Consider the following 13,743-nt stretch of genomic DNA (forward strand, 5'->3'; position numbering starts at 1 on the left):
AATTTCAGAACTTAACCAATACACATGGTCAAGAGCACATGTTGGGGCAAAGTAATTATAACCTTACCCCTCCCCCGACTTCCAGTGTTGTGAATGTGCCCAGTATGAGGTATTAGTCCTGCTAGGGCAGCTCTAGCAAAGAACTAAGTTATTTTTAGTTACTTTATTAAGTGTCTGTGATATTTTTTTTGACTGTTTATTTAATTTTGCCGTCCATTTTACTGAAATAAGAGAAGGGTGCTTTTGAGGCATTTTATAAAGTATTCCAATTATACTACAAGGTAGTCATTTTAGACTTCATAAATTAGTACAAATTAGATCATAGCCCATTCTCATTACATAAAGATACCGAAAGACTTACAATCAAATTTCTTTTTGTTTGAAAATTTGAGCACTATTTACGGCCCAACTTTGTTTCAATAATTTGACAATTCTTTAAATGTTGTAAAATTAAAGAAGTAGCAGGTAGCTTTTGTAATCTCACAAATTGACTTGCTGACTAATAACTACTCAAACGAGAAGAGATCAGACAGCATTTTATTAAAGTGCTTCACAAACTGCCACACTCATTCATTCATACCATATTTACTGTCAGGATTAATATTTATATTGATTGTAATATACAATGTGTACTTTTTATTGTAACAAAAAAAACAGCAATAAAGTGATTCAATTCATTCCAAAGTAATGTTGTTGATTCTCTAGGTTTCTCATATCCTCCCAAAATAAATCAAGTGAAAGGGTTATATTGATTTGGACCCAATTTGACTATGTATAGCTATATGCAGTCAAACCTCCTCATCTTGAATTTGATGGGACTGAGAAAAAGACTTTAAGGTATCCATGGATTCAAGATATTGAAGTTAAAATACATGAAGATTAAGTAGTTGGAACTTGTATCAACATATGATATAGATGTTTAAGATGCTGAAGTTTAACTAATTTTAAAATGAAGCTATGTGGACATATTTTAGGGACATGATTTGACTATGTAAAGGTACATGTATAAATTCTGAATTAAGGTCAACATGACCTACTTTATAGTCATGAAACAACCCCTTCCCGACCCACATCCAACGTATTATTGATCCTAGATGTTAAATTGAGGTAAGATCCAGATACAGTTGAATTTCATGTATGTATAACCATAAACGTCCACAATGAGGTCACCAAGACCAGCTTTGAGTTGGGACCATCTCCCTCCCCCCCCCCCCCCCCCCCCCAAAAAAAAGCTTCACCTGACAAGCTTCAATGGTTGATGGTATTGCAGAGTTCAAGATGTAATTTAGACACAATTTGACTGAATAGCCGAAATGAGGTCACCATGGCATATTTTAATAGACTCTTCCTGCATGATGCATTAACTGACAAAATTTGATGGTTCCAGGATTCACATGTTGAATTATACATTTCAGACAGGATTTGACTCTGTATTGCCATAAAATTCTTAAATCAGGCCACCATGACTTTTTTTGGGGGGGGGGGGGGGGGTGTTGCAACTCACGTCCCAAGATGCATCATCGGACAAGATTTGATGGTCTTAGGCCTCCCATTAAAGCTGTAACCTAGACATGAAAAAGCCAACAACAGGGAGATAGTTGGATAGGAAAGCCCATACCATAATAAGCCTGTCTAAAGGCAGCATTTAAAATACTACTGTTTGAATCTCTTTTCTTTACTATAATTTTAAGAGTTTGTTTGCTACATACCCAGGAGCAGAGAAGATGTTTAAAGAATTATGCATTTTCACTTCATGTTCGACACAAGAACCCCTGACTCAGGAGCTATGAATTTCACAATTTGGGAAGAGACACCCTTGGCACCCTTGCTTATTATAACCATGCACTTAGCTTATCTGCTAAATACCCAGAAGCAGGGAAGAAGAAATTTAAAGAATTATTGCATTTTCACTACATGGACCCATCCTATAATGGGTCATAAATTTCACAAATTTTGAAAAGGCACTCTTGCTCATCATATCTATGCACTTAGTTTGTTTGTTAAATGTTCAGGGGGATAGAAGATTTTTGAAAATTTATGCATTTTTACTATATGATCTATAGAGCCCTGCCCTAACACCAAAATCCCTGAGACAGGGGCCATGAATTTTACAATTTTGGAAAAGCACTCGTGATCATCGATCATAACCATGCTCCACCCTAACTCCAGAATCCCTGACCCAGGGGCTATGAATTTCACAACTCTTTCTCATCATAACCATGCACTTAGTTTGTATTATAAATACCCAGGAGCAGAGAAGAAGATTTTCAAATAATTAATGCAATCTCACTAAATGACAAATAGAGCCCCTCCTAACACCAGTACCCCTGAACCTGCAGGGACCATGAAATTCACAATTTTTCTTTCTCTTCACCCACAGATGCTATATGCCAAAACTGGTTCAGAGGTTTCAGAGAAGAAGCTGAAAATGTTCAAATGTTAAGGCACAAGGAGAGTAAGGTGCACAATGAAGGGTGAAAACTAGGGATGTCAACAAATATTCGAGTACTCGACTATCGTTCCATCATACCAACTACCGACTAAATATTTTTAAATCGGTTATTCTTAAAAAATTGCTATTTAATAGTAATCTTAAATTCAAGGTAAAAAATTGGATCTACTCAGTTCATTTATTAACATATATCAGTGTTCAGTGTTCTCACAAGTAAAACTCAGGGTGAGGCTTAACCAGTATTCATTAATTGTTCAAAGGATTTTTTTGTTTGGCAAACATGCATTGGCATACTTTAAAAGATGTCAGATCCAAATTGTAAAGTTTCAACCTGCAATTCCATAAGATCTCATATAATGCAACTATCAATTAATGAAGAATAATGAAGAATAATTAAACAGCTGTTACATATTTGAAAATACAAGTAAATTGGGGACAGTTATAAGCGTAATTAATATCAATCATTTTAAAATAGTATTGATTGTTTTCAAAAAATTTCATAATTTATCGAATTGAGCCCTTTTTGTTTTTATAAGAGTTACGCTTTAATTGTTTAACAATAGCTGGTCACTGACAAGACACATTGAAATGGCTTCAGGTAGGAAATCAATAACAGGTACATGTACTAGCAGCAGGAAAAGAAAGGATAAATACGAGCATTTGATGTTCTGTATATAGATAAAATGTGCAGTAAATATTATACATTGGATACATATATTTATTACTTCGTAAATGTTAACAATTCAATAATTCGCTGTATAATCATAAATGGTAATAGTGTAGATTAAATATTGTACAGGCTAGCAGTCTGTTAAAGACAAATAGGAAAAATGACATGGAAAATTAATTTAAATTTCAACGAGTACTTGACTATTGTTCGACTAAAGCCTCTGACTATTCAACTATGCTGTCCAAGTAAAATTGACATCCCTAATGAAAACAGATTGCAATAGTCATTTGAGTGACTCGGTTCACTCTGAATAAAAATGAGACAAAAGTACTATGTATCTTATGTTAAAGACCAAGAGAGGCCAATGTTAGAGTGATTGTGCTGAGGTTATCATGTGTAAACTGTTATACATGCACAAACACTATTTTGTTTATTAGTTTGGTGATGAGAAATGGAACAAATGAGAGTGTAGATTGCACTGGTACACACAGGCACGTACATGTAAATATATCTGCTTTATGAGTTGTTCCCTTTTGGGCAGATATCTTCATCTATCAGTTTATTTTCTTTCATTACAATTGCAATTCTATGGATCCTTTACAGGGTTGATTAAACTTGGATAACCTTTAAGGCCCTTGGGCCTCTTGTTGGATTGATGACATTATGTGATGTAAAAGTCTACAATCACATTTTTGCTGGCAAAAATACATGTTTTTGCTAGCAACATTATGTGCCATCTACAGTATGTGCCATTAACATCACTGGCGATGACGTATGAAAGGCAACAATAGATACCACAACACGGTTATTAGCTCACCTGAGCTGAAAGCTCAAGTGAGCTTTTCTGATCACCCGTTGTCCGTCGTCCGTCCGTCCGTCTGTCTGTCCGTCCGTCCGTCCGTCTGTAAACTTTTCACATTTTCAACTTCTTCTCAAGAACCACTGGGCCAATTTTAACCAAAGTTGGTACAAAGTATCCTTGGGTGAAGGGGAGTTTAAATTGTTAAAATAAAGGGCCAAGTCCCCTTACAAGGGGAGATAATCAAGAAAAGACAAAAATAGGGTGGGGTCATTAAAAAATCTTCTTCTCAAGAACCACTGGGCCAAAAAAGCTGAAACTTATGTGGAAGCATCCTGGGATAGTGTAGATTTTAAATTGTTAAAATCATGACCCCTGGGGGTAGGGCGGGGCCACAACAGGGAATCCAAGTTTTACATTGAAATATGTAAGAAAAATCTTTAAAAATCTTCTTCTCAAGAATCACTGAGCCAGAAAAGCTGAAACTTATGTGGAAGCATCCTGGGGTAGTGGAGATTCTAAATTGTTCGAATCATGACCCCCGGGGGTAGGGCGGGGCCACAATAGGGAATCCAAGTTTTACATTGAAATATATAGGAAAAATCTTTAAAAATCTTCTTCTCAAGAACCACTGGGCAAGAAAAGCTGAAACTTATGTGGAAGCATCCTGGGGTAGTGGAGATTCTAAATTCTTCAAATCATGACCCCCGGGGATAGGGCGGGGCCACAATAGGGAATCCAAGTTTAACATTGAAATATGTAAGAAAAATCTTTAAAAATCTTCTTCTCAAGAACAACTGGGCCAGAAAAACTGAAACTTATGTGGAAGCATCCTGGTATAGTGTAGATTTTAAATTGTTAAAATCATGACCCCCGGGGGTAGGGCGGGGCCACAATAAGTATTACAATGGGGAAATCTGGTAAAGAACAGCATGGCCAAAGTTACTCAGGTGAGCGATGTGGCCCATGGGCCTCTTGTTAATGTTAACTTGTACATGTATATAAATCTTATAATGACTGATTTAAAAATCAGCACTGTTGCTCTTGCATGCTGTTTCACATGTATAGTATCTGTATTACAAAGTAAACATAAAGGATTTGTCGATTTATTACTCCATTTTAAAGTACAGACACAAATAAAAAGCATGAAATTATATCTAAACATGTACATCCCTTAAAAATCTAACAAAAAAACATTGCCAACAAAGCAATACTGTTACATCAACAACACATTTTATACATACAACTTATTAAAGATGAGAAAGCAAACATGTCAACAGGGATTTGGGGACTACTGTTCTCCTCACATGTTGGGACTAATCCAAGATTTGGATAACTATTACAGATAATACTTTGAAGACTGTGGAATAAATAACAAATTCATTTTCTAAATTTCAATGTTTCTTCCACTTCTATGGTGAAAGCCTTTAAATTTTATGTGCATGTCTTCATTTTTACAAAATTTTAAGGGGTATCTCAGATTATATATAGTGACATGCAAAAGAAATACAACAAGCAGTTAACTAAAAATATTTATATTACATCTAATAATATTTCCATTTCTATTTGTTTTCTCTGTGATAACTCTTTGAAAGTTAGTTGAGTTGATTTCTTGATCATTCTACCGGAATGCAAATTTTGCCAAGCGAAAGGTCAGGAGCTAAGAAGGTCTAATATGCATGTAATTCTCGTGCGGCTGTCTTTGTGTCTCACTCTAAGGAGGCCTAATATGCATGTAATTCTCGTGCGGCTGTCTTTGTGTCTCACTCTAAGGAGGCCTAATATGCATGTAATTCTCGTGCGGCTGTCTTTGTGTCTCACTCTAAGGAGGCCTAATATGCATGTAATTCTCGTGCGGCTGTCTTTGTGTCTCACTCTAAGGAGGCCTAATATGCATGTAATTCTCGTGCAGCTATCTTTGTGTTTGACGTCAGTGGGCGGGGACTATTGAAATTGACATGTGAGGCCTCATGTAATTTAAATATATTAATCTACATTTTATTAAAATCTAAATTTACAATTTTAATTCACAATGAAATGGAAATATAACTAAAAATATTTATATTTTATCTAATAATATTTACATTTCTAATTGTTTTCTCTGGAATAACTCGTTGAAATTAGGGGAGTTAATTTCTTAATAATTACATCCGAATGTAAATTTCACCAAGTGAAAGGCCAAGAGCATAATATGCATGTCAATCTCGCGTGTCTGTCTTTGTGTCTGATGTTAGTGGGCAGGGACTATTGAAATTAACATGGGAGGCCTCATGTATTTTAAATATGTTAGACAGCATTTTTTAATTTTATATTTACAATTTTATTTCACATAAAAATGTAAATATAAGCTTCCCCCAATATGAAAATTATCCCACGTTTCCAACTATCATTGATTCCCTGGCATACCCAACAAATGATGGGTATGTACAATAATAAAATGTAGCCTTAATTACATTAAACAACTGAGAGCTGGTCAACAACCATAAATCAGGTGAAAGATAAGGAATGCAAGATAATCTAAACAAGGTATCAGTATACCTGAAAAAAATATAACGTGGTGTTACACTGGTGTATGGTCACATTGATGTATTGAAGGTGTTACTCTACACAAAAAATAATAAAATGATAAATGCTTTCAGAACATGGTACGTCAGTCTTACAAAAAATGTGGAGAATGAAAATGCCATGCTATCAAATAAAAAATTGTTTCACTAAAACATGTTACTATAAAAACACTGGGAATATGTCAAGCTTAAAAAACATAAAATCCATTAATACATGTACAAAAATGTACAAAAAGACATCAGAATGTAAATGTATTTATAACAACCTCATCATTTTCTGGTGGTGGTGGGGGGGGGGGGGGGAGTCAAAACAGAATTACTTGGAAACAAAATTTGTTTGCATTCTTTAAAGGAAAGGATACCTCAATAAGATAGACAAGAAAATTCATAAAAGCAATTTTATGCTCACATGAAATATATGTACATGTTTTCAAATATTTACACCACAAAGCCAAAATGATAATACTGTCATATCTTTTGACTTCTCAGCATTAACAGGAATGTCTACAACAAGAATTACAGATATGCTGTTAATTAAACCTCTTTGTTCTCAGATATGAAGCTTCAGTGGGTAATGATTTTTTTTTTGTTGGAATTAAATAGATGAGGATAAATAAAAGGGAAAAAAACTGAAGAGTGTAAAGAAAATGTACAAGAATGTCGGAAATCATACACATAATGAAAAAAAAGAGATACACATGTAACTGAATAATGTTGAAATTTAATGCCTCTTCCTAAATAATGAAAGGTCCATTTATATATAGAAAATGTCATTGCTCTCAAAACAAGAAAGGTTTAAAATACCATAAAAAAGAAAAATTATAAAACAACCTTAGCTTTATAACTGGCTTAGATTAAATGAATACAGAGTATTTCTTCTATTAACACAGAGGAAAATTGATATGCATGGTGTATAAAATACAATATGATTCTTTGTAAAACATTCAAATGTGAATCATGGGAGAAAACACACATATGTTAATGATTAAAAACGTACATGTACATCAAAAGTATGTACACATTTCTATTAGAAGAACTTCAAAAATATTTAAATGTACATACTTGTTCATTGTCAACACATATAACTATTAAGTAAACTGGAAAAAGAGTTTACCCAACTTATGTCAGAAAATGAAACTGTCATATAGGGTAAAGGACATTTAAACAAATTCGTCTGTTTTTGAAACAGGACATTTGCACAAAGGAATAGTGGACATTTTTTTAATGTATAAAATTTACCTGCATGACATTTAAAAAAGGACATTCACAAAATGTGAATGTTACTTAGAGAGTAAAAGGAAATACATGTACATACATCATTAAAAAGTATAATATATTTAACAAACATATATGCATGTACATTATATAATATATACATTTGAAAAAAAAAAAAGCAAATGTCCTCTAATTTTGGGCCAATGTCTTTTTAACATTCAACTTGATGTTGGTATAAAGAATTCTATTGCATAAATACAATACAAATCTACTAGGTACCAGGTAATACTATACAGTTACATTAAGGTCTAATCTTAATGAGACATATATTGTATGTTTACATATTCATGTAATGGTGAACTTTCCTGATTTTTCGACTTTGTATCCTAATTATAAAAGGCTTGTATAGGCATTGTCTTCCAACTATTCCATGTGTTAGCACAAAATAAATTAAAAATGTTGTCATGTTAAAATGTACATGTACAATGAGTGTATGAATAATGTGTCACAACATTCAGTTTAATTAACATACAACATGTATTGATAATCCTTCCACTGTCTTTACTCTTCTCCTTTTACATAACAAACAGTTATCTTAATCTTAATTTTAATTTTTCACTGTTTTGCTCAATGTACTGCAGATTTTTGAAAATTTACCTAAACTGTGTATAAAAAAAATTAACAACAGCAGGATTTACCTTTTAAATGAATCATGTGATAAAAGTTAAATGGTTGCCCCTATTTTTTTTTTTTTTCTTTTTTGTTACACTTTTTTTAAAAGAATACGAGGTACATGTTTATACTTGACTGGTACAGTTTACTTTAAAAGAATGACTTGACTTCATTTTAAGAATTTCACTAATTAATGAGCTAAACAGACTAGACCCGAGGATCAGAAGAAAGAGTTAGATGTCAAAATTAACAGCACTTGGGTTATTATAACTTATATTAATATCTAATATGGATTGTCTAACTTCTATAACATTTCAGCCCTATCTTTAGATTTGAACAAGTTTAACATGATTTATGATCCCTGGACCAGAGTCAAAACTACGTATGAAATTGTAAAATTGCACAAGACATGAACCAGTCTTAATGAAGTTGATTAAATAATATTTCTTAATTTGATATGGCTGTGTTGTAGCACCTCTCAGAAATCTGTCTTCTTCATAAGGGATTTCCATGGTAGGTAATCACATATACAAAACAAATAAACTAATGGATATGTCTAAATGATTTTGTTCTCTTTCTCAAACTTTATCAGTGGTCTCCACCCCTGCTGGATCCTCTCCTGAACTGCTCACCAATGGTTCACTCTCTGGTTGCTCCACAGGTTTACTGGTATTCACTGATTTGTCTATTTTGTTTTGGTCTTTTCCTCTTTTTCGCTCTTTATGAAGTGCCACATCTACAATATCATACAAGATCAAATTAAGCCTAGTCTGCAGTAATATGTTCAAATAATATTGGTACATGATCATGAGAAACTTTAAAAGCTTTTCATCAAGCTGAGCTTCTCGAGTTTCTCAGTTTCAAAGTCAATGGCCAGACAAGAATTTTACTTCAATCAATCTGAAGATACCAGGTGCATATGTTCAAATGGTATATCACACTTCTAAAAATTTTGAGAAAAAAAAAAACTACTGAAAACTCTAAAAAATATGTTCAGACAATATAAAACATTAGGATATGTCACTTATTAATTCTGACATACAGTGTACATGTACTTGAAATGCTCTCACTGCTGTTGCATGATGGAATCCATCATAATTTTCTACATAAAATAGCTGACACAAAACACGTCAACAGAGATCAAAGGAAAGGTTACAAATTTCTGGCATGGAATAATCCTCTAAGTACCAGTACATTGTTACATGTCTAGCAAAGTTAACTGCACATTGTCTGATGAACATACCCAGCTCCCTCTGGTTTTCAGCCAATTCTGTTGGTGGCTTTCTGAATACAGTTTTGTTCACTATTAAGTAGATAAGTAGTAGGACCAAGGATGATATTCCATATATCCTCCACGCCCAGCGGATTCCGACCACCTTATATAGCCATCCGGTCAACAATGACCCTACTCCTTTTCCTATAAACATAGCACATACGAAATTGATAACGGCATATATTGTTCATGAAAAGTTTGTGAAATGCTTTGTCTTCGTAAGGCAGCTTTGATTATGCCAAAATCTGACAACTTAGTTGTATGTATTAACTGTACTCCAAATTGTGATTGAAAGAGAAATCTGACATATGTAACATTCTAAAATTAAAAATGGAACTAAAAATGAGATAGAAACCCAGATATATGTTACTAGCTTGAATCTGCTAATGTGTATGTGAAACAAATCTCCCCTAACACACAAACAATATACAAATTACTCTTTGAATTTTATGCATAATCTTGACCTAACTAAAAGCTTATACATGAATTTTGTCTTCATCAAACATTATTTTTTGGTTTATGCACTGTACTTAAGATGTTAAAGTCAAGGTTAAATTGTGGTCAGACAAACAAACAGAGAGATCAAAACCAATAAGCCAATGATCTTCAATCTTAGTTGTAGAAGAATTTCAATTATTTATAATAATAAATACTGAAAATTAACTATTATTACCAAATCCAAAATGGATTCCTCCCAGAAGTCCCTGCACTGTGGCTGATATACCAGGAGGTGAAATGATGCTGGCATAAGATGTAGATGTTGCCCACATGATTCCAAAAGTAAATCCATGTAACAGTTCCACTGGCAAGACACCAAACACACTATCTAGGAATGAGTAAGCCAACATTCTTAGGGAATAGGCTGCAAACACCAAGTAGATACAGTTCAGGTGACCTAGTCTTTTAATAATCGCTCCCGACACAAAAAGAAGCACTGTCTCGGCAAGACATGCAATTGCAAGACAAAATCCTGGAATGACTTGAAAGTATCCAATAGTCTCTTCCTCTAAATACCAAAATAAAAAGGTCTCAATGGCTCCAGTATAAAGTCCAAAAAAGAAAACAATACCCAGGAATATGACAATTTGTGGATGCTTCATAACGCCCCATATATGTACCATCATGTTTTTGCTGGAAATGTTTCCTGAGACAGGCATTATCCACACAGATAAAATAGAGAGAACACACAGTCCACCAAAGATGTAAAACGAAACAGAAAAATCAATTTCCTCATTGCTGCTGCTGATCTCATACATAATGAAAGTAGAGGACAAAGCAAACAGCATGAAGCCAACTGTTCCAAATAGTCTCTGCTTACCCCATTTTCCACGATGGCTGTCACCTAAAATATCATAAGCAATGGCATCTCCCATGCTCAACACAGGTGCAAAGGCGATGTTTGCAAACAAGTAAATAACAAGGAATAATACAAATTTGTCTCTCATGACATGAGCATATTTGGTGACACACTGATCTGTTATACCAAGGTCACATTTTAAATGGCAATTAAATTCTGTCTCATGGTGACAAAACATATTCCAGTATCTCCGTTGTCCTACTGTCACGTTGTTCATTGCAAAATCATGACATTCAATATTTCCAACAAGCTGCCTGTCAGCAATTACTTCCCTTGTTGAACCAAGCATATCATATATCATAAACTGTAGATTTGCTGGTGAGGTCTGCTGTCCAAGACACTGATCCAGTTCTGCTTGGTCTGTGAAGCAAACTTCTCCGGGGAATGCTGTGGTTGGCTTACAAATCACAGAACAACTTAAACGGGGATAAGATTTGTCTGTTACTTGAGATGGAATGATGGAATATGCAGCTGAGGAGTTAGGCTGACCTCCATACATACTGACTTGTAGAGATGAATTTGTTGAGTGACGGGACTTGTTCACACTAAGCAGAAGATTTTCAAATCCTAACGGACACTCTGCAGATTTATTTTGAGAACAGTCATGGATGTATGAGTCATATTCATTACAAGAAATCTTGGTCTCAACAGATACATAGGAGGTAGTGTCTGAAGGAATGACAAGTATCAACATGTAAAAAACTCCAGTGAACAGGATACTTAAAATTAGGCATAATTTGTGCTTCTGAAACTTGTCTGCAATGATTCCAATGATTGGTCGTATTAAGAACCCTACAAATGGCATGATTCCATAGACTATCCCTGTTTGGGTAGAGGAGAGTCCTATCTGTTTCATGTAGAGTGGGATGAAGGGTAGGAGATCCCCAATAGCTGAAAGACACATAAAAAATTCTATAATTCATCTAATTGTCACCAAATTGCAAGATAAACAATATATTACTGCTAATATTAATGGTTTTCTTATTTTAGTGCTTGTGACAACATTTGAACAAAGTCTTCACTGGTAATTCCTGACAAGTTTGCAAAGATGTGTAAAAGGTTATGTACCTGCTGTAGTAAAGAAGTAAAAAAGCTTGATTGGTAAAAATCTCCTGTTTATATTCAGATTTTTCCATATTGTTGTATCTTCTTGATTAGCCATCTCCTGTTGTTTATCTACAAAACACTGGTCATATTACTCAATCATGCTTTGAGAAACACCTTATGATAATGTAATCAATTATTTTTTGTTTACCTTCAGTCACATTTAACCTGATCCCTGAGTGGTGTGCCTAATTTCTACACATTGGCCAGTGTGTATAGGCAAAAAAAAAAGTGATATGATCATCACAGTCAAGCAGTCAAGCATCTTGGTCAAGTAGTCTATAAGGACCGAGGCATCCAGGTCCTTATAGAGCACAGCTCTGATCACAGGCACCTGAATTTTTATCAGTAAGTAGCAAATAAAGCCTTAGAATGAGAAATCCTACTTCCTTTGTAAATAAATACATGTCACAAGGTGTGCAATTCCAGTTTGAACTTTTCCTCAATTCGGGCTTCAATTGACCATATAAATTATATATGCCTACCAGTTTGTGTGAAGCAATGGGTTTAAATATATACTAATTCTCACTATCCATTGCTTCAAAACTTTTTAATTCCTCAACATCTTTTTAATGCTATCAACTGAAATCCATGCATGTTCAAACTTTTTCACAAGAAAAGAAATAAAACTGTAGATATTATTTACAGGAAAATAATTTAATTTTGGTTGTAACACAACATTTAATAAATTAGATAAAAAAATTAGTTTATATTGTATAACCTGTGTTGCCTACGTCACAGTGACTTTTGTCAAAAACGTATCAATTCGCTTGAAGTTATATTTACAATATGTACAATTTGAAGGCATTTTTAAATGAAAAATTGTCTTATTTTCTACACCTAATGAATCAGATGGAAAATTAAATTACAAGGAATGAATTTAATAGCTACCCAAGTTATACAATATAACCTGGGTTGGAACAGTTTATGCTTTTTTATAAACTGCTTCACAGTAAAAATATATTGAATGATTTCTTTGAAATAGAGCTAATGCAATGTGTGGCAGACAGACAGTCAGAAGGACAAAAAGATAGGCATGGCAAACACAGTAAGCCCAGCCATATTCATGGCAAACATAAAAACTATTCAAACGGTTAATATGGCATGTTTTCCACTAACAGTGATGAAGTTTGAGTGATGAATATGGTTTCAAATTGTTAGTCACCAGAAAAAGATGAAATCCAGTCAAAGCGCCCCCTAACAAAACCATCCCGGTCAAAGCATCCCCTGATTTTGGTCAAAGTGTCCCCCGCGTCCCCTATTTTGGTCAAAGCGCCGCCTGATTTTGGTCAAAGCGTCACCTGATTTTGGTCAAAGCGCCCCCTAACATATTTTTATAGAAAAACGTACCCAAGCAACGGTCAAAACACCCCCTGATGTTGGTCAAAGTGCCCCTTAGATATTTTTATAGAATGTTTGTTTGCAATTTTGCCTATTTAAGGCCCCAAAAATTGGTCAAAGCGTCCCTTTATTAATTTATGCTATTTATGTCATATCCCGAAAAATCTTACGAGTGTCCTATGAAATATTTCATAGATAACATCAATTTTGAATAATCTTAAGAGAATGTTCGCCGGTATCATTTAATTACCCCCCTCCTCAAAAAAATTGATGCCGATTTCCGTTGCCCAGCTCTT

At 34.2% G+C, this 13,743-nt stretch overlaps 1 protein-coding gene across 1 annotated transcript in view; it reads right to left on the reverse strand.

Moving 5' to 3' along the window:
- Positions 1–7,860: 7,860 nt before the first annotated feature.
- The window catches only part of LOC133173038 (major facilitator superfamily domain-containing protein 6-like), a 6,611-nt gene continuing 728 nt past the window's right edge, over positions 7,861–13,743 (reverse strand). The window contains exons 2-5 of the mRNA XM_061307944.1: positions 12,071–12,178; positions 10,319–11,893; positions 9,616–9,789; positions 7,861–9,108 (exon numbers count right to left, since the gene is read on the reverse strand). Of these exons, the coding sequence (XP_061163928.1) occupies positions 8,951–9,108; positions 9,616–9,789; positions 10,319–11,893; positions 12,071–12,164 (2,001 nt within the window). The 5' untranslated portion in view covers positions 12,165–12,178 and the 3' untranslated portion in view covers positions 7,861–8,950. The remainder of the gene's footprint in view (positions 9,109–9,615; positions 9,790–10,318; positions 11,894–12,070; positions 12,179–13,743) is intronic.

This window comes from Saccostrea echinata, unplaced genomic scaffold (genome assembly GCF_033153115.1).
Source record: "Saccostrea echinata isolate AGI-Se365-2 ecotype Australia unplaced genomic scaffold, CSIRO_AGI_Sech_v1 ptg000056l, whole genome shotgun sequence".
Classification (NCBI taxonomy): domain Eukaryota; kingdom Metazoa; phylum Mollusca; class Bivalvia; order Ostreida; family Ostreidae; genus Saccostrea; species Saccostrea echinata.